The following is a 25,383-nucleotide window of genomic DNA, read 5'->3' as shown; positions in this document are numbered from 1 at the left end:
AAGATTTAATAGGGTTACATTGAAGACAGCATTTTTTTCAAATGATTGAAAACACAGATGACTCACAGGAAGTGACTTGTCCCAAGGAGCTGGATGCTCGTTCTGTGAAAGTTTTGCTGTAGCAAAAGTGAAGAAGTATAAGTAAATGATTGTCTGTCAACTGAAATGCTCTTTAGATATTTGACACCACAAGGAACAAATGTGCCTGTGTTGCCAGACAGGTCAGGCAGCTCAGCTCTGCAGCTCCTACTAAGGTAGTGTTGTTTGAATGCTGGGTCTCAGTAAGTATTAGTGTTTTGAAATGAATTCCAACTACTTGGCACAATTCTTCTTAAAAAAATCTGAAACTTACTAAACTCAAATAATTGTTACTAGTATCTTTCAGTATTCCTCTCTTTTCAGTTTTTGGTATAGTCTTCTTCCGTGGTGAAGGAGATAAGAAAAAAAAAAAAATTGAACTGAACTAACCAACAGGTCTATAAGGTCCAGGAAGACATGATGTGCTCTTGTGATGCCTCCTAATACTGCATCTGTTTTTCTGAGACTTCTTTTTTTTATTTCTGTACCTTGGTACCCATGCTTCATATTGGGAAAACATGAACAGTCTTCAACTAGTACGAGCCTCATGCTTTGTTTTTCCCTTTTTGTAGGCATGTTTGCAACTGTAGACGGCATTTCACAGCGTGCCCCTGTGCACTGGTCGGAGAACGTGATTGGCGCAGCTTTGTGCTTTCCTTACGTGGTTGCTCTCGATGATGAGTTCATTACAGTGCACAGCATGCTGGACCAGCAGCAAAAGCAAACGCTGCCTTTTAAAGAAGGTCACATTCTACAGGACTTTGAAGGTATTAAAAAAAGGACACTTTTTCGCATCAGTAATTCTGGAACAACCGCCACTGTGAGCACAGTCACTTCAGTTTGTTTTTTAAACAAATTATCTAGCAAGCATGTTAACTCTTGAAACTTTTGTTGCAAATGATTTCCTGATTAGATTCCTGCAGGCTACCATAGGAAGACTGTAGTCATCCAAAATTCTACACTTCTAACAAAATGTATACTTATTAAATGTGCTCTAATTGTCCAATTAATTGTTGGATAGGAATCTGTGGGGTTAGAGCTTTTTCTTGTAACTTATTTTTTTCAAAGGAGCAATGTTAATTTAATGCTACAAGTCAGTAATTGTGAACTACAGGTATTTGTCCATTGACTATACAGACAAAGTTCTAACATCTCAAAAATTGTTCTTTTATATTCCTTTCTAAAATACCTCTAAGGGGGTTTAAAGGGGATATTTCATAAAGAATTGTTAAACAAAAAAATACAAAAATTTCTTTTGATCTGTTCTTCAATTAAGAACTTTTAAGTGTGGAATACATTGTGTTGCTATTTTCTTTCAGGAGAGTTACAAACTCTAGCACTATGAAGTGTATTTTACTTGCTACCTTTGATGTACAACTTAAAAAAGTGTAATGTAAGCCTTTGGAAATATCTGGCGGTTAAAAGTCCCTATTCTCTGGAATCTGGGCAATAGTTTCAGTAGTGGCATTCACAGCTTAGTTTATCATGAGAAATTATAGCCAGTTTCATTTACTCGGAGTGGAACAAAATCTGCTGTAAATAAATAAATTTACCATTATCTCTGTATTTCTGAGGTGCAATTTACAGGTAAACTATACTATATAGCAAATATGGTAACATCAAAGACAAGTTTTATAAATTTAACACTGTTTAGGTTCTTGTATCTTAAACAGTAAATCCTAAAGCTTGTATCTGAACTGTGTTTTTTCAGTAGAAAATGTAAACTGACTATGTTTGTTTGCCCTGTCTAGGAAAGGTGATTGTTGCTACTAATAAGGGTGTATATATCTTGGTTCCCTTACCTTTGGAAAAACAGATTCAAGATCTTCTAGCTAGCCACAGAGTGGAAGAAGCCCTTGTTCTAGCAAAAGGAGCTCGAAGGAATATTCCGAAAGAGAAATTTCAGGTCTGTCCTTCCTTTCATTTTCATGAAAATATAAATTTTTCAGCGGGGCCTTGTATATCAATGGTCAGGTGACTACAGAGAGTGGGGGAGGAATTTACATTGAAGAGAAATCTGATACCTTTTACGGTTTCAGCCTGAGGAAATAGAGGTGCTGCTGAATTGGCTTGTGCTTGTAAAGGCTTTGGCAGGGTTGAATGCTGTTGTTCTGCTAGGTTTTTGGTGGTGTTTTTGTTTGTGTTTTTTTTTTTTTTTTCAAGTGTGTAACTTGAAAAAATTGAAAACAAAACTGAAAAACTAGTGATAGAAAATCCACTGTGATATTTCCTTCGTACCAGGTTCAGTTATTTGTTATTGCTGTTTTAAAAAGTATGTATTTCAAATCAGAAGTTTTAGGCTTTACTTTTTTTACCAGAGATTCTCACAATATCTTAAACTCCACAGTAGTACAATTTTGAAGTGAAGTGATGGAAATCTAAAGCAAATATGTCCTACTTCCAAAATCATACAAGTAGTACTTAAATATAAGTTTTTTTTGTGTGGCAAAGTATCTTAGTAACTCTTTGATTAAAGTGTTGATTAGAGATTTGTACTCATTCCTTCCACTTCTGGATTATATTACAATACATATTCTACTGTATTTGTTCCTATTTGCCATTTAGAGTCTGAAACTTGAAAAGAGTAAAATTAAATCTCTACTTACCAAGTAGGTGAATTAATATTTGATTTGGTTTCTTCCTTTTTGTAAAAGCAAAATTTGATCTGTAACCTGCAGAAAATCTGATATTTTTTTTTTTCATATACTTTGTAGCATTTTGTTGCCATTAAAATAGTATGTTATGACTTTTGGTTTGTTTAGGAAGATGTAAAGTTTGGAACATGACTCTGGAACTTACAGAATTGCAGTGGTCCAAAATGATTCAGTCTGTCAGGAGTTTGGTTTGGTTTTGATTTTTTTATTTTTTTTTTTTATAATTTCAAGAAGTTATTAATTGCCTGGCATTTAAATTCTGGTCAAGGCCCTTGAAAAGCAGTCATTAAATTAAATGAAATTTGTATCAGCTTTCATTTTGATCCTGAACTCCTCCATTGAACAAACGTCTGTGAGGCTGCTGGAAGTAAAAAGCTTGACCAGAAAAATCTTTCCATCCTTTTGCTAAGGTACAACTATCTGGAAGTACTTGAAGCTAAAAAGTATTTAGGCAAATACAGAATTCAGTTTCCAGCATGTTTTTCTTTGCATCTTCACTTCCAACTTTTCCTTTGCAATCTGTTTAAAGAAGCAAACTAAAATCCTGCTGTGGGGACAAGGATGCATGATCTAATCGATGTCTTCTATGTATGATGACCTCTAATTCTCCAATTATTTCTTTCCAGTTTAAGTAGATTCAGTGTGGGAGATATCTTTCTGTGTTTTGCCATAGGATGAACTGGAATTCATGATCTAAAACACATGATGTACAATCTCATTCCTCCTGTTTTCCTGCATTTAGGATTTTTCTGGCTTTAGGATAAGTTAGTTTCTGTTCACGCGTATCTTATGTGCACAGTGTCTGCCTTCCTGAAATTACTGTTTCCAAGAATATTTTAAGTTCTTTCTAACTTAATGTGCTTTTAAGGGTGTTCAGTTACAGTTCATGCTACAGTGGAAGAACGAAAAACTTATTATGTGAAAGCAACATAGGCTGTTCTAGTTCTGGGCTGTATTTGCAAACTATTATTAACCAGCTTAAATTGGTTGAGTCTCCCACTGACTCGTATTAAAATGACTCAGCTTGGCTCCAATTTTTCAGAGCTTATCTGCAGTTGACAACATAGTATGTTCAGCTTGCTTTCTAATGTGCCTCTGATACTTAATGCTGTCATGACAGCTTTGTTACAAGCACATGTTTCCTGCAGTCTTGCGTAATATAAATCAGATGGAATTCAACCAAATTACATGCCTTACATGTGTCTTTTGCAACATTTCTTTGGCATACTTTAACAGATCATATAGTTGCTCTGTTCTAACTCCCATTTAAGAGATATCTTCAGGTAATAGATATGAGATAGATAATAGGTATCTTCTAATAGATATCTTTGGATATCTATTGTGCAAACTTTACTGATTCCTGAATAGCTGACACTTTTAAGGCCTTATTTTGCCATTTTATATAAGCAGGGGCAGGAATGCATAGGTTTGGCATTAAAACACCTGATCCAGCCACTATAATTTGTCCATGCAGAAGAGTGATAGTAATTGTCTAGTACATGTAGTACATGTAGTATAGTGCCACAGTGCTTTAATTTCTGCAGTTTGCAATGGGTGTTGCCTTCTCACATGTGACGTGAACTCAGTCATGGCATTGTAGGACAGTTCTTGATGACACCTTTTTTTTCCTACACTTCCATACTGCATTGTCATTGCATGTATATAGAGGTGCATGCTATCTCTCTTGTATATCAGCAGTATTATATCAGCATAAATATATATATGCTGGTAATGCAGAATGATAGTGGGATTGAAACAGTAAAGTACAGTACTCATAATTATTAGTACAGCCAATATTAAGTTATTGGAAAGAAGCAGGTCATGCATTAGTAGCTCTAACCTGTTATTTAACCCATGGTCACTGCAGACTGCAAATTTATCTCTGCCATATTAGATGAAAATTCCTTTGTCTTTGAGCATCAAGAATTACTGCTAGGTAAAAAACGCTAAGCAAAAGTGTTGCAAGGAGATGGCTTTGCTGGATATAATTTTTGGTAGAAGAATACAAAGGCCTTTCTACCATGCTACCATGAAATGACTGAATACTACTTATTAATTTTTCAGGACAGCTGAAGTTTGCAGAAATCATGGTTGATGGTAGTGAAGACCTTGGTTAGATTGACACACATCTTGCATAGGTATCTCTCTTTTTTCTTTTTTTTTTTTTTTTTTTCCCCTCATTTCTTTTTAGTTTCAAAAAACATATTAACTGCACCTAAACCTGGTCAAAAGCCGAAGTGACTTTCTACAAGAAAATCTTTTCGGCTATGTAGTTGCTAATTCTGACCATTTTATAAAGGATTTTTCTGGCAGTTGAGAGAATTAAGGCTTTACTACAGCTGTCACAGCTTTAGCAGTCACCTTTCTGTTCTTTGGTACTTTTTCAGATACAAATTAATACAAATCTTATTTCATGTTTTTGTAGTTAGCTTTTTAATGTTAATTCAGTCAACAATATAGAATTTACCTAAAGCACTTCAAGTCCTATGGTGGTTCTTCAAAAATTATGGAGGAATGTGCAATGCATTGAGTTGTGATTGGGCATAACTTAGTACCTTTTAAAAAGAAGTCTATTGCAGTATTCTGTCAAATGAGCATGGAGGAACTCAAGTTGTTTTTTTATCATAAACAAAAGTTAATTGTATGTTGTTGGCATATAAGTCTGGCCCATTTTTGAAACCCTGTGAGAAAGAGACTATTGATTTTTTTTTTTTTTTTTTTTTTTTTTTTCTCCGTAGACATCCTGGTCTGTTGCTTCCATAATCTTTACCACAGAACATCTTAATGTCTAGTGTTTATCTTGCAGCTAAAAATCAACCTGGATACTCCCAATTCCATCACTGCATCTTGAAAAAGTTGGGAAACTATCTGTCTGTAAACATTCTACAGCTTTTTTGTTGTGTGGCTTTAAGGGACAAGTCAACATTTAAATGGAAGTGAATACCACTTAATCAGTTCAAATTTAAAACTGATTCCTTGGGCCTATACTTACACTAGCAACAAGCTCTTTTCGACTTCTAGTTGAAAAGATTGCTGTACAGACTAAGCTCTACAATTAAAGCAGTATTTTCAGTGTCAAAGATCAATTCAAATGTAATTCCAATGTCCTAATTCACTAAATATGTAAATATTAGTGATCCCTCCATGGCAAAGATTGAAAACAGACTTAAAAAACCCCAAAACAAGAAAAAATCCCCCAACCTACTTTTGATACTAGTTGGCAGGGTGAGAAATGTTTGTACTTCAACCCTCCATGGAAAGTCTGAGGCCAGATTTTAAAGTTTTTCTGGTGCCTCAAGATGCAGATAGTTGCAGAATGAAATCCTTTACCAGCATCCTTAAGAATGTGACCAGATAGATATTCATCAGTTCACAGATGACCATTTATTGATCTAATAACACAGTCATAAATCCAAAATATTTTGGATATTTTGTGACTTAATCACTTGAGGTAGTTTTACTTTATTACTGCAGTTAGTTTCCCTTTTAGCTTTACATAAGTGTATTTTGAAATACTACACTTGGATGTAAAGCATAGTAACATTAATATAAAGATGTCATGAAGTATTGTTGATTTATTTTTATATCGTTATGTTTGTGTGAAAAGGTAGGCCAGATAGCATTTCCTTCTCTTTCCTTTTCTCTCCCCCACACTGGGGAGGCAAGAAAAGTCCCACAACCTTACAAATCAGTAAGTTTTAATGGCTTGCTAATGATCAAGATCAAGTAGTTCTTTAAGATAATCTATTAGTAAAGCATTCACAGACTATTGGACTTAAGCCAAGCTTTTCTCTCGGTAAATCCACAATCTTTAATCAAGGTGAAAAATCACCAATTAGAATATTAGTCTACTCTACTTGAATTGCTAAAGAGTGTCAGGCCTCCTGCCTGGAATACGTTTCTAATGTATTGCAGGTTCTCTGGGTATTTTCATTGAAAGTGGGAGTCTTGTCATTAGTGATAGTATTCATGTACGCTGTTAAGCGTTAGAAAGCTGTATATTCATGAGAAAGTTGAAGGGAAAAACTGAGGGCATGTGGATGTAGCTCAGTGTATTTGCAAAATACCAGTGTTTTCACAAATGAATGCTTTGCAGAGCACAGTTTAGGTTCCTTGCTATTAGTAATTCTTTATTGGAAATATTCTGGGCACAAATGTTTAATCTCGTGGTAACTAGTTTACTATTCAGATGAGATAAATACCTAGCACTTAAAGTAGTTTTGTGTTGTTTTTCTAATGAACTTCTTGTACAGTTTTTTCTGTCTAGGCATGACCTTAACACTAAAACTTCATAACACGTAGCTTCTCATATGGTTTGCTTGTCCTTCTCTTTTTAATTGTATTTTTATGTACATTGCATAATGTACTGCATTTTGAATAAGCTGATCTGCTTTGAAGTATTTTTCTTTAAAATGAACGAACAAAAAAAAACTACCACCACACACCTTAGGAAAAAAAAAAGTAATGGCAGAAGGTCAGAAATATGGTCATCAGCTGGGGATGAGACTGAGAATCACCAACAAGGTTGCAACAGAAGTGAGGTGAGATGGGGAGAAGGTTGTCTCTGTGTGGTCAAGTGAGACCACCCTTGAGTTTAAATCTTTTTTTGTGCCTGCTGAATCACAGGGAACTTCAAAGGTGACCATTGGCTTTTACGTTTGCAAATACCATGAGCAAAAACTTGAGGGAAGTCAGACTGATGTCAGATAAATCAGTGTTTGAATAAGGAAACTTAAACTTGCTGTTTGTAAGCAAGTTTAGTAAGTACTTGTAAACAGTGTTGTGTTCACACACTTTTGTGTAAGAAACTGGCTCTGGGGAGCAGATTCAGTATATTCAGGTACATACAATTTAAAATGTAGAGAATGGAGGCTTTATTTTGCATGTAACTTGACAAGTCTGGTTGAAGATCATGTGTTCCATGTTTTTGGCAGGTAGTTACTGCAGTAGTTACTACCACTATGTAAATAACTCCTTACAAATATAATAAATCTTTTTTTCTCCCCCTTGTCTTTCATAGGTAATGTACAAACGAATCCTGCAGCAAGCAGGTTTTATACAGTTTGCACAGCTTCAGTTCCTTGAAGCAAAAGAACTCTTCAGGTAATTGTGTGACAAGAAATTTATTAATTTATCTTCTCTAAATAAGGAGTTAGTGCTCATGGTTTTAAAAACTTAGTTGCTTGAATGGGTTTTGGTACAGATGTGAGTTCACTGTGATACAATGGTTTTGTTGGGAGTAAAAACAGTAACACTGGAACAACTTTATAACTGAAGAGTTAATGCAACTGATTTTTTGGTATGCTAACATACAGTAGTATTAAGGCTGTAATCGTATAATCTGAGTGTTGTACGTGTGGAAGACTTTTTTACTTTGTGCCCATGAAGGTCAAGGCTTTATTATTGAGCCTGTGCTGTGATATGCAGCATGAACATTGCCTCGTTCTATTTTTTATTAAGAAAAATAAAAACATTTTTAACAAAAAGTTACAATTTAAATGTTAGTTTCAATTTAAATATTACTATTTTTTAGAGGATGCCGATACTGAATTTGTTTTAACACTTCTGCTAGGTCTTTTCCAGAAGGCAGATTATTTGTTCTTGAAGTCTGCACTGACCTTCCCAGATTAGTTGTTTCAGCAGTCTTGTTTACAAATTGACTTTGGCATTTCACTTGCATTCAAAAAATGCTACTAGTTATCCTTATTTTACCTGATAGTTTCATTTCTGCTAGCCATGCCCTGTACTGCAATGGAGCACTCTCCAGAGTTAGTATAATCTGTGGTGACCACATAAAATAACTCTACTTGTTATCTGCTGAAATTCACTGTAAATCAGTTTAGAGTCCATGGAACAGGATTAATGTTAGACAATTTGCTGTATATTTTAAATGTGTACAGTATAGGAAAAAAGTTGTCCTTGGGTTTACAGAAATGTGTCAAGGGAAGTAAAGCTTTGGGGAATGTTACAACTGATAAGGGTCTTTGCCATTTTGCCTCCTGCTCACCAGGATAATGGGAGACACTGGGCTTGAATGGGCAGTGTACACTGAGTGAAGATTAGGGAATGACAGGAAAGGCCTGAACAGCATTTAGTGGCATTTTGTTTTGGCCGCAACCACTTTCCATACCACCTTGTAATTTTTGGCATTAGTGAGCAACTTGCAATCTTCCACCTCTCTGTAATCTTCCAAACACTGGACTGCTTTGTTGTCTATGTGAAGTAGAAGCACCAGCTGTACATAGTTAGGAATCCTTTACAACATTCCCACAAAGCCCTTCCGTGTGGCTTTCCAGTGGACTTTTCAGTTTTTTCAGTGTGGCCAGCTTTGGTAAAATAGCTTGTTGAGGTAGAACTGACTATAAAGTGTCTCGATTGTCTAAGTGCGGTTAGGTGGCCAGACTTGTATAGCTCCACAGCTGTCTTGACTATGGCTGTGTCATGGTTTAGGCCGAATTGGTCACTGGGGATGTGGGGCACCCCAGATGGGACCAACAGATGCTCCCCTCTGCTGACACTTCCAACTCTTTTTCTATCATTCCATTCTACCCTGCCTGGCAATAATTCCCTGTGGGGTCTAATCTGGAGACCCCACCTTGCTGGTAGTGGCCCAAGAGTCTTTTAAAGGCAGTAAAAAGGGGAAAATGTATCCTGCAGGGAGCTGCAGCACATTGTAGAAGGAGCCAAGATCAGTTATGCAGCCAGCCTCCATCCAACTAGCAGTCTACCTGACAAAAGAGCTTTAATCAACAGTATTGTAGGAGCTTCTCTATAGAAGGAAACATGCTTCTCGAGAAAACGTGCTGTCCAGACATGAATTTTGGAGCTGAGTCGGCATCTCAGGTTGTTCCCTTCCTCTAAAATTGCAACTCCAAAGCAGAACAACCATTCGTGAATTGCTGAAGTCTGCTGGGGGGAGAAAGCAAAGATAAGTTTTCTGTGCTTTTCTTCTGGCCAGTTATACATAAGCTATTCAGAGTATTTTGGTGACTCTGAAAAACTCCTTATGGAATCCAGGTTCCCTGATTTTCAGCCCTGGTGAGCACACCCAGTTTGAGTAATATCTGGTTATGTCCCAATGTACACTTGGTCATTTTAGACTTACTCATGCTCAGAGGAAAAATGGGAAAGAGAATGGCAGTCTATGCATATGCTTCCTTCCCATCCTCATGTGTTGCTCTGCAAGTGTTTCAAGCTAATGTTAGTCAGAAATAACTTCAGTCTTAAAATGCCAAGGGGAAACTTGGTACCTATCTGAGAAATGGATTTAGCAGTGAAGCTGAGTGGCAGCAGTACCTCCAAGAACTCGGTGTGACGTGGGCCTACTCCAGGCCAAATATGAAGTGAGATTGTCTCACTCCTCAGAAAATATCTGTCGGTTACATGATAGCAGGGGAAGTTATTATATTGGACTAAAGATGTTGTTTTCTTGCATCAATAATGCTTCTCAGATAACCTTGTCAAGATACAGTTATATCTTATGCTTAACTTTGTATTTCTTAAATACTGAAACTTTTAAGAGGAATACTTTCCTGATAAGTTCCTCTTGGTTACACTGGTATTTCTGAACACTGAAGAAGGTTGGCAAAAAGGAAGGGAGTGGTAGTTTTATTGAAACTCAAATAGTTCAACAAAGGGAGGATAACTTTCTTCAGCTGGATCCGTTCACCTTAAACCGAGTGAGCTGTCACAGTGAGCCTTCTTTGGTCTGACAAATTCTGTTGTAAGCAATAGCACAGTTGTGATTTATATTTTATACCTTTGCTATTTCATATTGCTACCATTGGAGGCTTGCATGCAGTTAGACCAAACAGGGATGTTTAGCAGGCCATTTGCTGAATTCTGGATGTCCTGCTGAGATGTTGGTAGCTGTCACATTGAAACCATTTCTCTCCAGTGTGTTTGGTTATGTCCTTTCACTGGTTAGATGTTGCTTCCAATCTGACAGGCAAGATACTGGAACTTTTCTAAACTTTGTTGCACTCTTTAACAAATCAAAGTGTTAACTCTTTCCACAGTGTTGTCTCACCTGAGAAAGGCTATAGAGAAACTTATAGCTGAAGTCTCTCCTACACTGGGAGGTTAAAAAAAATTGCTGGTACTTATATCTGGAGACATAAGAAGTAGGACTCAGCATGAGATTTGCATCTTAAATGTGATTCAAGAATATCAGCTTCTTTTACAGCCAGTGGGATCTAGGCAACACAGCTAAATCATGTAGGCTTCTTTGACATCTCTGATATCTCTACATGAATTTAGACCTAAGTTTCCTGAAAACTTGTAGTTTCTGCCTTTTGCGTTGTTTCTGTATATGAAGCCTGAAAAGACCTAAAGCAGAATTACTCAAAGGGAAGTTGCCTCTTATCATTGACGACTTGACTTGTTTTAAGAGCCTGTTTTCTACTTTGTGGGAAGTTGCTAACTGTATTTTGCTAAATGTGAGATACTAGAAGCTGATGACTCAAATGTGTTTTTCAAGGGAGATGAGGTCCTTTGTAGCTGCTCCTAAACTGTTTCCTGCAAATGTGGTGGAAAGAGCTAAAGCCAAAAGGCATCAACAGATCCCAGGAGCCATAAGCTTTGAGATGAATGTTAACCATTCATGTAGATGGGATCATTGTTTAGTATTTGGTGTTCTTATGAAGTTTGTTCTGGATGTTACTGTGCTTTTAAGGAGGCTGCTTGATTGCCGATTACCATTGCTGTGGGGAGAGCAAAACTGTACAACGTGAGCTTGAGTCAGACCTGCTGAGAGAACCTCTGGTGATTCACAGCCCAGGCTTTGGGCTAGCCTGAGTTAGAAGCTGATCTTGATTCTTCGTTTGGAAACAGATGGCCATTAAGGCCAGAATTTGTGAAGTTCAGAGGTGAAGTATCTGACTACTTCCTCATCTAGGAAAAGTTGGATTGTTAAGATGAAAGGATGGAGAAGCTACTGTAGAAGTTGGAAATTGTTTTAAAACTTATTAGAAGTGGCACAATAAATATAGCATTTTAAACTTCTTTATCTGTCTCCATAGTTGTAGTCTCCATCTCAGCTTAGGCCATCTCCAAATACTTGACAGCATAGCCAGCAAGGGAACCAATGTTTATACTTGAACTTCTGCATATTTATCAACTCCTTGTTTCTACACTAATTTTGAGTATACTGTTGATGTTATTCAACTTATGGGTTAGCTTTTGTTCCAGAACAAATCAGCGAAGAACCTTGGAGGGGGAAAAAAAAAAAAATCTATCTTTTAATAGGGTTAATTTTCTAGTGTAATACATCTCATGTAATATATATTTTATCTGGTGGTCCTCAGGTCTTAAACTTTCACAAGTAGTTGGACTACCCAAAGCTGCCGTTAGATTACTGTAATGAGTTCATACCGAAAGCCCAAATGCTCTTTGAACCATCAGGTCACACCACTGACAGAACTTGCTACTTCTTGGTTATTCTGCCTCTTGAAAAAAAAAAAAAAAAAAGTACTCATCTACCTGTGAGTTCCATGATAATGTAGATCTAAGAATTTCAAAACCAAATATGAAGTCTGAAAAGAGGGATTAAGAGGAAATTTCAACTGCAGAAATCTGCAAAGTGGACATGAACACATGACTCTTGGTTGGAGGCTGGCCTTTCTACTGTAGAGGTGGTTTCTAGGCAATAGGAGCTCTGTGTATGAATCAGAAAAACTTGCTATTCAAACCTTTTCTAATGGGAAGGCTTTCCATATTCTTCTCTGTTGTGGTCCTCTATCGTTTGTGTTGCTGTTCCCGTTAATTGCAGTCACTAGGTTCTGGAACAGGATACTTGCTGCCTTTAAATTTGATGTTGCTGCAGTTTCCCAGAATTTTGTTCCTCAGCTATAGATTTTTTTTTTTATATATATATGGTATTCACTTTTTTAAAAAGTTCTAAATAGGTGTTGCTATGGTGATGCTTCCTACTAGTTCATACTTCCTGGATGGTTTTGGCATTGTGTCTCTGGCAAGAAGTGAACAACTCAAGGCATGCCCTACTGCTTCAGTTACTTTACAACAGTAGGGAAGGTATGAGCCTGATTGTGAAAGTCTTTCACAATTTATTGCCTGCAGAAATGTGCTGCTTTGTCTACTTCTATGGTTATAACTTGTTTCTTTTTGGAATTCTTTCCAATCAAAGTTGTGAAGGGAAGGTCTTTTTGAGGTTGCTGATCACTGGATAGATAAGAACTATTTTTTTAAAAGTTTTATTTGCATGAAGTAGTAACTAATAGGGTTTCTTTTAGAGAACTGTCAGTTCATTTTGATTTTTTCAGCAACAGTATCTCCTGCATTTCAGGAATGCTCATCTTTAAAGATAATTCTGAATGACTTTGACAGTGAAATAAAATGCAAGTCCTGATTTCTTGCTGTTCTTCTAAAGCAAGGCTTAAGAGGAGGAGTGGTTCTAGCTGTGAAAATTGGAGTTGTTTGCCATGTGCGGAAAAAACTTCTCCTTTTATTCTTCTGTCACAACATATATTCTTCAAATGTTTGAGAAATTTATACAATCTAGGCTGAAAGAAAAATGTTTTGTGTTACAACTTGCTGCTGCATAAAGTATAGATGTCCTTCACATACAAAGTAGAAAAGCCACTCCATAGTATCTGACATAGATGTACACCCAAGACCTATGCCTGTACAAGAGACTGCTACTGCTACTTAATGGTTAGATGGATGCATAATCAGTATCCATGGTTCTGAAAACAAACCTCCTTAAGAAGTGAGCCAAAGAAGGAATTTGGTGCATTTCAGGGTTGGGGAAAACGTTTTCATCATCCAAATAAGTGTTCTTTAGTTTTCTACAGGAAGTTGCTGTTTACTACAGTATTACACTTGCACAGTCTTGGTGGCTTGCCTGAAAGGGTTCACTCTCTCCATTATTTTTTTTTTTTTTTTTTTACCATCATCAGAAGACTGGCTCCCATAATGTATGGATGAAATCTAGGACAGTCCTAGGAACTGCACTAAGGCTATTCAGCTGATTTTTGCATATGCCACAGAACAGCTGAGGCATGTCAAAAGCAAAAGGCTGGCCAGTCTCTGAAATCTCAGAGTTTTCAATGTCTAGAAGACGAAAAAGAAATGATAAACAAGTTTGGATAGAAATAGCCAAAACAACCTTTAAATTGGTGCTGAACATATTTTCTCCAGTGTAGAAGGCAATAACTTTCAGAAACTGACAACCTGTTAGTATCCTGACTCTAAGCATATGTGAGCATACATTCCCAGTATGTTATTTTTTTGTGCCTATGTATACTTTTTCTTTCTTTTTGCTTCATCTAGTTTGACACTGTAATTGCAGAAGCGGCCAGCTTGATGTCCGGGAGCTGATCTCTCTCTACCCCTTCCTGTTGCCTACTTCCTCTTCATTTATACGGTCTCATCCCCCTCTGCATGAGTACGCGGACTTAAACCAGCTGACCCAAGGGGACCAGGAGAAGATGACAAAATGCAAACGATTCCTCATGAGTTACTTGAATGAAGTCCGCAGCACTGAGGTTGCAAATGGCTACAAGGAAGATATTGACACGGCTTTACTCAAGCTATATGCAGAGGCAAATCATGAAAGCCTGCTGGATCTGCTAGTTTCGGAGAACTTTTGTCTATTGACAGATAGTGCTGCCTGGCTGGAAAAACACAAAAAGTGAGTGGATTTTTTGAGTATTGCACCTTTGAGACCAGAGGGGAAAATTGTCTTAAATGCTGTTGGCTTCTAGAGCAGTATGTTCAAATCCTCATAATTTCTGTGCTTTCAGGTCCAAAAGACAACTTGGCCTGACTTGTCAGCATTTAAAAGTGTTGGTGAAATGGTATTAATTGACAGTCTGAGGTAAAGGAAATGCATTCTGTCATATGCTGGCAAATACAGAGTTCTCCCTGAAAGCTTCTGTGTCCAACACAAAAATAAAGGATTGGTACAAATTGGGGGAGGGGGGGTGATTTTTTTTTTTTTTTTTTTTTTTTTTTCTTCCCCTCCTTGTGGCAATGTGAGAGTTGAATGGATTCAGTAGTGGTACCTGGACAGAATGAAAAGATACCTTAAAGCGTGCACTGCCTTAGGTAGAAGCTATTAACCAGCTAGTGGCTTTAAAATTGTAGTTGCTTACTCAGGGAAAGAGATCTTACTTTTGAATTGCATACTTTCTGTGCTCCCACTGATTCACCAAGAAGAGGTTGCTTAAGGTGACTGCAAATGACTTAAAATTGGAAATGCCAGCAGGTGGAAAATTGACTGTCATTAAGCAGGAAACACTAGATAGTAAATGAGTAAAATACAGACTTTAGTCATAGGTAGTGTTTCTGTCTTGGATTTAATTTCTTTAATCTTTAAACTGTGCAGTGTAGTAGTAGCAACTACAGTGGTGAGGAGGAGTCTTTAATTGTGGTTAGATTTAGGGTAGTTTCATTTATTTCAGGTGTTTTGTTAAATCCTCTTGGTAGGAATGGTTTGCGTGGCAAACTTGCAAATGTGAACGGTATATCGTTCCATGAGAACAGCCATTACAGAACTTTAGCTGTAGTTTTATTACAGTACATAAAAACCCCCTCTATTACAGCATTGTACAAAGCTCTTCCTTGCCTGACTTGATTTCATGCTGCAGTAAAGAAAAAAATGTTTCTGATAGTAAAATAGAATTTTAAGTGAAAGCATCATAAAAATTTGATTTAATAACACCCGATTAACTATTGGAGGGATATTTATTATTTGGAGCTGTGTGTTAAGTGTGTTTATAAAAATCAAAGAATAGATCATTAGAGATGATCAAAATCATCTCTAATGTGACACATACTTTGTTTAAGTTGGAGCTAGTAACTAGAAACTACCTTCGAGACAGGAAAGAGACAGACACATTTCTAGGACAGAACTACTTTGATTCTGAAAAAGAGGCTACAGACACTTCTTCAAGTGTAGGTATGGCCACGTACATGTCACTGTAAGCAGTTATTTGGTATATTCTGTGCTAATCAAACCATAATGAAATTGGTAGGAAAGATCTGGTGATTTTAATATTATTTTCTCTTTCTATACAGGTATTTTGCTCTTGGTCTCCTGTATCACTACAATGGTCAGGATGCTGCAGCACTTCAGGTCAGAATAAAGCTTTTAGTGTCACCTGCAAACCCTTCCAAAATACCAGTTTACCTCTGAGATAAAAATCTGAGGTGCTAATTTGTTTGAACAGTAGTGATGTGAATATATAAGAAAAATTGATGCTAAGACTTCTTTGAATAAATTAATATGCTTAGATGTGAAAAACCTGAAGAACTTAACTGAAGATGACAGGTATTTAGATGCTTGTATGCTATTTTTTAAGCAAAACTCTGCACACAAGAACATATGTTTGTACTCTTAAAAGATAGACAGAAGTGCTAAAAAGAGATCACTTAAAAAGGTGTTTGAGGGACTTCGGGAACATATCCTGTGCTAATTGGTCTATATAAACACAGCAAGAGAGTATTGTAATTTCAAGGCAGACACTGACAGCAACTGAGAGTTTGTTTCCTTACCTGATGATGGGCAGTGAACACATTCTGCAAGATCTGCGGGTTTCAGCTGGGTTAATAATCCCTTTGAGGACTCCCCCTTGTGATGTCACTAAGACTAGCAGCGGTCTGTAGGCTGCAGGCTAATTAATTTTGTTATTCTTGTCTGCAAAGCTTCATCTAGAAAAATGAATATGTTCTTGATCAATAAGTATCATGTATGTCTCAGACCATATCCAGTACTTTAAGTAGTTTGCTTTACTGTGGGTTTTTGAGTATGTTAATTATAGTAACACTGTTGAATGCATTCAAGTCAGTTATGTAAAAAGTAATTTCCCGAGCAGAAAACCAATAAGGACAACAAAACCAATATGTACCTTTGTCATGTGCAAGATATTTTTCTTTGTTTCAAGGAACAAGGTTTATTGCTAAACTGGTCTACTAGATCTGGCACCTTTAATTCCAGTTATAATTTACATAAAAATAATCTCATGCTGCACTTAAAGTTCTTCATTCAAAATGAAATAGCAGCAAAATAATCAGGTTTTCTTCTAACTTGTTTATATCATTTGCTTTTAATTGCACACACAGAACACATGAAAATTACACCATGCATTGGAGAAAAGGACTCTTATCAAAAGCTTTCTTTGTGATTTGTGTACCTCCTCCTGGAGCCAGTCACTCAGAATGTGGGAACCCACGTGATACAGAGTCTGAATTAGTTGAATACAGCAGGTGAAAGAAAAGCCTATGATGGAGAGGAGGCATGAATTTAGTGACCAGTGAGGTCCCTTGCGATTGCTGTTCCTAGGAGCTATTTCTAATTCCACAAGTACAAATGACTAATACTAAGCGTTGTAGTAGCTCACATAAAATTCGAGTTGGAAGAGCTAGTACATGTTTTAAGCACTTTAATCTTTGTGTGTTTTTGTTGCAGTTATGGGTGAAAATAGTTGATGGAGACATTCAAGATTCTACACGTTCAGATCTCTATGAATATATAGTAGACTTTCTCACATTCTGCTCAGACCAAGATCTAGTGTGGAAATACTCTGAATGGGTTTTACAAAAAAATGAAGAGGTTTGTGATCAGTGTACTTTTCCAAGAACATGATAAATATAAAGTATTTCTCTGCAGTGGTGTTTGGGTGTTCGTTAATGTTCTATTTTGATAGCTAATTGGGCTGTTTTTGCAGAATGTATTAGTGCCATTTGATAGTGATCAACAGAAGAAAACTTCCAGGTTTCTAAATTATTTTAAGTCCCTCTGTTAACAAGTGCTAGCAGTAATTGCCTCTTTTTCTGCTGAAAACAAAGTTTAGGTCATTCTGTACAGTGAAAGATACAGTGTGTCTTCTGTTTTTCTTCATGTTAAACAAGATAATGTTCAGGTGTTAAACAAAAATTTAAAAAAATTAAAAAAAATCTAACAGGTTAACTGTTGCTGCTGTTTCTTTTTTAAAAGGATTCCATGGGCAGGTACATAAGGATGTGGAATAAGTAGCCGTCATTCAAGACAAAACCTCATTGCTATGAGAGTTAACCGAATCGACCAGAATTCAAAAAATATTTTTGTAATATCCATTAGTGTGGTGCGTTGTTAAATACGATGCTTTATGCTGTATCAGACAGTCTGTGCAATTGGAAATTGTTGCTGCCTAATTTGTATGAATTTAAAGCTTAGTTATTATATGCAATGACAGACTTCTAAGCTTTTGTTTTGGTCATTAGAGAACTCTCTTAAATGGCATGATATACACAGCGTTAAGGCTGTAAACATTCTGGTCTCTAACTTGCACTTTCTTGCTGCAAAGGGCTGAAGTCTCTTGTTCTGCTGTTATGCAGATACATTCAATACTTTTTGTGGCTGGTGAAGGTTGTGCCCAACACACGGTTTATAGCCTGGACAATGTATAGACTATGAATTGAAGTAATGGAGTGAGTGAGATCACAGTAAGCACCAAGTAGTGTAATCTTGGTGGAGTTGAGCAAGGTTTTATGTTGTTTATCTTTCTGAATACTGTAGTAACTAGTCTGATAGTATTTAAAATAAAAAGGTAATAAAATGGTTGCCACTGAGTTCCTAAATGCAATTAACTCTTTCTAGGTTGGTGTACAGATTTTCACTAAAAGGCCTTTGGAAGAACAGGAGAAAAACAACATTAATGCAGATGATATCGTCAGTTGCCTTAACAAATATCCCAAAGCACGTGTTAAATATCTAGAACATCTGGTATTGGAAAGAAAAATACAGGTGAGTCCTACAAGAATACTAAAAATAGGCATAGGATTCAGAATGCAGACTATGATGAACAACTCTGAAAAAAGCCAAAGTCTAGAATATACGTAACTTGAAGGCTTTCAGATGTACACAAGAGTAGAGAAGTGTGAGTTTTAAGATTAAAGTAGAAGATGAGGAGCAGATATCTGCGTTATTTTTAACTTTTCAACCCTCATGATTGCAAGACTTTGCTTATGTCCCCTCAGAGTGTTTTGTTTGGTTTTTTTACATCTGATGATTGCATATTTTTCTGTTTCACTGATATGGCTCAAATCTTCATCTGGTAAGATCATAGAAAAATGGTTGAGCATCTGCTAATCCTATTGCACTGTGGCAGCAATATACTGAAATTCATAATCTGATGTTTTACAAATAGGTATGTTTTATTCTGTCCCTCTGGAGAGATTTGAGCAATTAATGATAGAAATAAACCATGCATCTCTCACTGTAGAATTCTAAACCACTCTAGATGTTAAATGCCCAAAAGATGTGTTCACAAGTCATAAATGAAAGTGTATCCTTGGGTTTTCAAGCACAATACAGAAGCAGCCAAACATTATGGTACTTGGATACGAGACATTTTAAGCACAGGAGAAGTTACTTTAACCTGCAAGTAAAGCAAAGAAATGAACATGGAAAGAACTCAGCAGATCTGATGACCAGTTCACTAATTCACATTCTTCAAATACACATGCTAGATTTCTGTTGCTATTGCAAATACATCAAGGTGTGTGACACTATGACAGACAAGTATTCTAGTTTCTGATGTCATTAATACTTTCAAAAAAAACTTTGAGTTGAACATAGTGCCTTGTAGAATATTTGTAACAAAAAATAACTTATAGTTAAATCTACTCTACCTCCTAGTAAAGGCTGGGTTATAAATTGATTTGCTTTTTAGAAGGTACTAGATTATTGTAAATGTTTTAGTGAGAATGTTTCAAACAGTCAAATCATCAGCTTGTTTTGATGAATATTGGGTAGTGGATAACACAAAGCACTGTGCCTTCAGAGTGCCTGTCTACCTCTGGTAGCTTTCTCAAATTTTATTGCAGAAATAGAAAAAGTCAAAGAACATACCTGGATATGAAGAAGAATGCAGTAGATCAAAATGACTAATTTTACAAGGGAAACAAAAGGAGAAGACAGTGGAGATCATACTTGTACAAGATCTCCTTTACTGCATTGACTTTCGTTAGGTGAACTTCCCAAAGGAAATAACTTTTCCATAAGAAAAGCTGTTAATAAATATTGTTTATGTAAGGTGAAGAGGGGTTTAGGAATAAGATGTTTCGTATCTACGTTTTGGAAATATCTGTATTAATGAAACGGAGAATCCTGTACCATAGGTATAGTATATCTCATGAAGCTGGTCTAAATAAGTTGTCGATCTGCATAAACAAGAGACTTCCTGATTAATTTGAATTAAATAAATGAATTAAAACACATTTCTATGTAATTATGTAAATGTTAATCACTGCTGTTGGTGGGCAGAAGGGGTTGTCTTTGTAAACCGAGCTAACACTGTTGTTTTCATCTGTAGAAAGAAAAGTACCATACTCATCTAGCTGTCTTGTACTTGGAGGCAATACTTCAGCTAAAATCTATAACCACAGATAATTGTACAGAAACAACTGAACTGCTGTTTAAACTACGCAGTCTTCTTCAGAAATCGGATCTTTACAGAATTCACTTTATTTTGGGTAAGAGGCATGTTGTCTGTTGTAAATGCTGTATGTCAGTTCCAGCAGGAAACAACAAAAAAAGAGAAGTCCTCATAAGGATAGAAAACTAAAAGATCCGTGGTTTCTAGGCGTATTTGGTTGATAGGCTTGCCATCTGTATTTCTAACAGACACAAGTTAATTGAGAAAGCATATCTGTTAGTGTTGTCTTTGCTTGTGAGGTGCAATGGTAGGTTTGCCACTGCAGCAAAAACAGAATACCATAACTAGCTAGAAAAAGTATCTTCATATGATTATCTTCTTAATTTATAGTCAGCTTCTTTTTAATGATGAGCATGTAACTTGTGACAGTCTTCTGCAAATGGGAGAGTTCCAAGTTTATTTGTTAAGCAGTCTGTTTCTCAGTGAACTGAAGCAAAGCTTTGAGCAATCTGAGTACCAAGGACTTGTTTGTTGTCCATAACACACTCTCACCCCAAAAGATGGGGTTCACACGAAGCAAAAATACAAGCATCTTTTTGAGTGAAAAGCGCAGCATACGTCTTACTGTTCTTATAAGGCAAGCAACAATTGAGCTAAATTTTTTCCTTGGCCGGTGCTTATAAAGGCTATGTTTTAACATACCTTCCAGTGGTGAAAGGGAAATGACTTGTTATTGCACTGAAAGACGTGAACTGTTTTTCTAAAATTCATTGGAAAAATCCAGTGGATGTGGAAATAAAAATAGCTGAATAGCAACTAAAAAAATTAACTGATGTTTACTGTCTCCTTGCCTTTCCAGTCAGCAAAACATTGTATGACAGATAACGTACAAGTATAACAGAGTCATTGAAACTCTTGCTCTTTCTAATCTTTTAATTTTTAACCAAATTTTTAAGGGCAAGAGTTACAAGATGGATTATTCTCTTGAAATCCGTGTACTCCGAAACACAGGATTTCTTACATGACAATTCTTATTTTACATGAAGGTGAGATCAGTGCATGCTAGTGTGTTCCTCCTTGATAATCAAAATATTTGGGGAAGAAGAACATTGTATTTCCATACCTTTTACAGAGGCCTATGCTGAATCTTCATCACCTTTACAATAAGTAGATCATTTTATATTTTATCTTGAAATGATAAATGAACTTGCCATTCCCTCTGCCTGTTGCTGACACTTTAAACGGTCAGATTGGACCTTTTCTAAAAGGGAAGTACTATTTGATCTTTATTGTCTTTTATGGACTTTATTCTGTAATTTTCTGTAATACTGGGAGAAGCAGAGGTTATAAATATCTCGGCTTCATCTTACAGTTTATCATACATGGTAGCAGTGTGCACAGAAATGTGCAAGACAGACATGCTAGAATTTAAAAGATGTCAGTGACACTGGTTTTATCCCCTGTTATTTAGTACTTTCTTTTTCCTTTATTTTGTGGTGCACTTTTGCTAGAGATGTGTTTTTGTACATCTAGGCATTCTTGTGCTTACAAACATCTGCCCTCTTTATAGCTGCCATCACCCCTGCAAAAATAGAAAGAGTTCTTTTGGGCTTGTTTGCATTGAGTCTAGGAGAGAAAGTAGTTGTCTTCTCCACTGAGCAAATTTTACATTGTTTCTCATTTAACAGACAAAATCCAGGGCACAGACCTTCATATGGAAAGTGCAATTTTATATGGAAAACTAGAAGAACATGAGAAGGCTTTGCATATCCTTGTCCATGAGTTAAAGGACTTCCATGCTGCTGAAGAATACTGTATATGGAACTCTGAGAACAGAGACCTGCAGTACAGACGGAGGCTTTTCCATATGCTGCTGTCAGTGTATCTAAATCCAGGCGCTTCGGATTGTGCACTCGTCGTGGCTGCTGTGGATCTCTTGAATAACCACGCTGCTGAATTTGATGCGGCTCTAGTTTTGCAGCTGGTGCCTGACAGCTGGTCAGTGCAGCTCCTCTCCCCGTTCCTGGCTGGAGCAGTGAGGCAAAGCATTCATACAAAAAGAATGACTCAGGCTGCACTTGGGTTAGCACAAGCTGAAAACTTAATCTACAAGTATGAGAAGGTAGGTTGTGTTGTGTTCTTTTAAATAGAGGCACTTTGAAGCTTTACGATTAAGTCTTTTGATATACAATAATGAAAAGAAGTTTGAGGAATTAGGACAAAGTCACCTTCGTGTCCTTGGCAATTTTACTTGCTGCATTTATTAGCTTTTTTGCCATAACTACTGCATTCAAACTTAATTTTACACTTTCTCTGTAAAACAAAAGGGAAGGTGGCGCCTTGAAATAGGAACAACTTTGGTGAACTTCTGGGCTGAACAAAAGTGAATCTGGGATTTATAGATTAGCGAGGCTCTTGCAGAAACTTTAACAAATATGAGTTAGCGTTTTTTCACTAATATTGAGACCTGTTAGAATTTGCAAAAAAAATTTACCCAGCGCTTAGTATTAATTGAAGCTCATTAGTAGATTTCTTAGTGGTAAATTCACCTGTGAAGCTTTCTTCTATTCCCAGGTAGAGCTGTGTTGCTTAAAGCTCCCAGCAGATTCTTAAATCTGTTCGGTTCTAGTGACGGTATATCCAGCAGAATCTGTCTGGAATAAAAATGCATCAGTGCTCAGTTTCTGTGGAGTTGTCCTGTGACCTTCTTTAGGAAGCTGCATCAGGTTTTCAGTTGCATTAAGTGTGTGAGTGCTTTTCTTTATTAAACAAACAAAGAAAAGAAAAAAGCAGTACTTAAGAGGAAGCATGAAAATGAATGAGTATGGATGTGGAAATTGAATTCAAGTTAGATAGTTCAAGCAGTCTTTTCCTACTAGCTCTATCATTGCCCAGGTTTGTCCATTTGGTAGAGTTAAAATTGTATGCCTTGTAATTTCACTTCCTTTCTTGCTGGATTCATGTTTGGATTTTTTCCCCTCTGTTTAGGTTAAACAAAAAGGAACGCCAATTCTTCTTTCGGACAAAAAGGTCTGTCAGGTGTGCCAAAATCCTTTCTGCGAGCCTGTATTTGTAAGATACCCAAATGGGGGTATGGTCCACACACACTGTGCTGCAAACAGACATCTGAATTCAAACATGACTCATCACTCTTCCAGCTCCAGCAATCAGACTTGAAATATGTTCCGGTCCCGCAGGTTCCCATGACTTATACCCCATTGAAAGTGGACTGGAAAAAAGAACAAAGCACAGCTACTTTAGGTGTGAATCAAGATGAAGAGCTAGTCTTTGGGTTAATGGGAAGACTTCCAGTAAATATGTAATATCACCACTTATCTTCCTGATTTCTAATGAATGTATATAGAAAAGAAAAATCACTACCAGAAGTGGAGAGGTGCAAATATAGGCTCTTCTGTATATAGTAATAAACAGTTAAAGAAAATGAGCCTTTTCTTCACAGTAAGGATGAATGTTATGGAGACAAGGCAAACAGTTATTTTAAGAAATGTCACTTTGCACTGAATGTGGTGTTGATAAATTTGTAGAGGTGGAGATGGCATCTGTTGGAGTTGGAATTCTTCAAACATCACGTGACAAGACTGGCATCATGCAGCTTACTATCAAGACAAAAATGTGTGTTTGTTATAATGTTTGCTGCAGCATGTCCTCTTTTGGGCTGGATTCTCTTCCCTAGGATCACATTATGAACTTGATTTTTGCTCTACAAATTGTTGGCTTTTGATGCACTTTTTAGTACTTCCCCCCCCTCCTCTGCTATATAGAATTTAATGTAAGCACTGGCCAGCTAGGTTTTTACGCCTACAGTTACTGTAATAAACTGAGTGCAAACTGATAGCCTCAGACACAAAACTGTGCTTGGAAGAAAAAAAAAAAACATGGAAGTCAGATTGCCTGGTCAGTCTGTAGTCACTTTTATATGGGGGAAGAGACCTTAACTTTAATATTGATTTATTTATTAATATGCAGATACACTGTACATACAGTTGAATAAATTGATCTTATATCATTCTAGAGTTTCTTTGGAGGATAAAGATGTAGCTGATACATAAGTGTACAGGTTATGTGCTAAATGTTTGCTATAACATAACTTAGGCAGATTGGAACTCCGTAAGAATCAGTTTTAGTACTCGTAGATGACTTTGTGCAGTCAAAATCATGGAAAGAAGGTGTAATTGGCTAGAAATCTACAAAGGTGCACTACAGGGGTACTGGATTTGTTACATGCCACAAAACGTTCTGTAAACTAAGGTTTTTCAAATAACAACGGAAACCCTTTACTGAACTGCCCTGAGAAGTATTCACATTGCTATTTAACCATTTTAAAGCAATCAGTTTAAAAGAAGCAGCTTTCCACAAGAGATGTTAAAAAAGGCTGACTTTAAATAAAAGTATTTCAAAGTCAAAGCATTTCTTTTAATTCTGTAAAGCACTAATAAATACCAAGCTTACTGACCAGCATGCAGTTGAGTTAGTACGACCGCTTGCTCTTTCAGCCTTCCAAATCAGGGTGGAGACTTTCAGCAAAAATGGGATATCTGCATGGTATCTTCTAGATGTGATCTCGGAAGAGATCTTCCGTTACAGAAAGGCTGGCTTATGAAACAGCCTCATAAGCATAGTGCTGCCTCCAGGAAGGGGCACCCAGACTACATCTCGGGGGGGGGGGGGGGGGGGGAATTATCCATTTCTTTGTCTTTGCAGCAAAAGACCTTTGGATCTTTTTCTGTTTCCTGAGTTGGAAATTAGAAAAGTATAGCTGTTTTGTTGGGTTTCAAAAAATAAATATAATCCAAGTGAGGAATTTTGTAGCGCTTTCTACTAAGACATGTAAGCCATGTTTAATGAGAGGCACCTTCAAAAAAGACAATGTGGGCATTTCTGACTTAATTCTGGCATGAATGATTCTTCTGTGTTGCACAGGTGTGACCAGATTCTTCTGTGTCTTGTATTCAGGGGTTTCAAACTATGTGTACAACTGGCAATGATGACATAGACAAATTTGTAGTCCCCTGTCCTCAAAATACTTGCTGATAGAGAGGAAATTTTTACAAAGATCTGATAAGCCTTTTGAATACAGTAGCATGTGATTAATAAGAAATACTTTCTTTTGCTGCAAGCAGCCTCGGTGTGCTTTGTTCCTATCTAACATGGAGGTACTAAAACAAATACCACGCTCCATGATTAAGACTAATTCTAGCACTAGGTAGTGATGAACTTAGTCTCCTCAACTAGTGTTGCACTGGAACAGAGAT

At 36.8% G+C, this 25,383-nt stretch overlaps 1 protein-coding gene across 1 annotated transcript in view; it reads left to right on the top strand.

Annotated features, from left to right (window-relative positions):
* The window catches only part of TGFBRAP1 (transforming growth factor beta receptor associated protein 1), a 36,669-nt gene extending 11,903 nt beyond the window's left edge, over positions 1-24,766 (top strand). Inside the window, exons 3-12 of the mRNA XM_082498789.1 lie at positions 651-845; positions 1,830-1,984; positions 7,753-7,835; positions 14,041-14,382; positions 15,771-15,828; positions 17,161-17,304; positions 18,331-18,477; positions 20,048-20,207; positions 21,799-22,232; positions 23,099-24,766. Of these exons, the coding sequence (XP_082354915.1) occupies positions 651-845; positions 1,830-1,984; positions 7,753-7,835; positions 14,041-14,382; positions 15,771-15,828; positions 17,161-17,304; positions 18,331-18,477; positions 20,048-20,207; positions 21,799-22,232; positions 23,099-23,287 (1,907 nt within the window). The 3' untranslated portion in view covers positions 23,288-24,766. The remainder of the gene's footprint in view (positions 1-650; positions 846-1,829; positions 1,985-7,752; positions 7,836-14,040; positions 14,383-15,770; positions 15,829-17,160; positions 17,305-18,330; positions 18,478-20,047; positions 20,208-21,798; positions 22,233-23,098) is intronic.
* The last annotated feature ends 617 nt before the right edge of the window (positions 24,767-25,383 follow it).

The sequence above is a fragment of the Vanellus vanellus genome, assembly GCF_965231255.1.
Source record: "Vanellus vanellus genome assembly, chromosome: 1".
NCBI lineage: Eukaryota > Metazoa > Chordata > Aves > Charadriiformes > Charadriidae > Vanellus > Vanellus vanellus.
The sequence above is the reverse complement of the archived record's forward strand: the minus strand, read 5'-3'. Positions and strand labels throughout refer to the sequence as shown.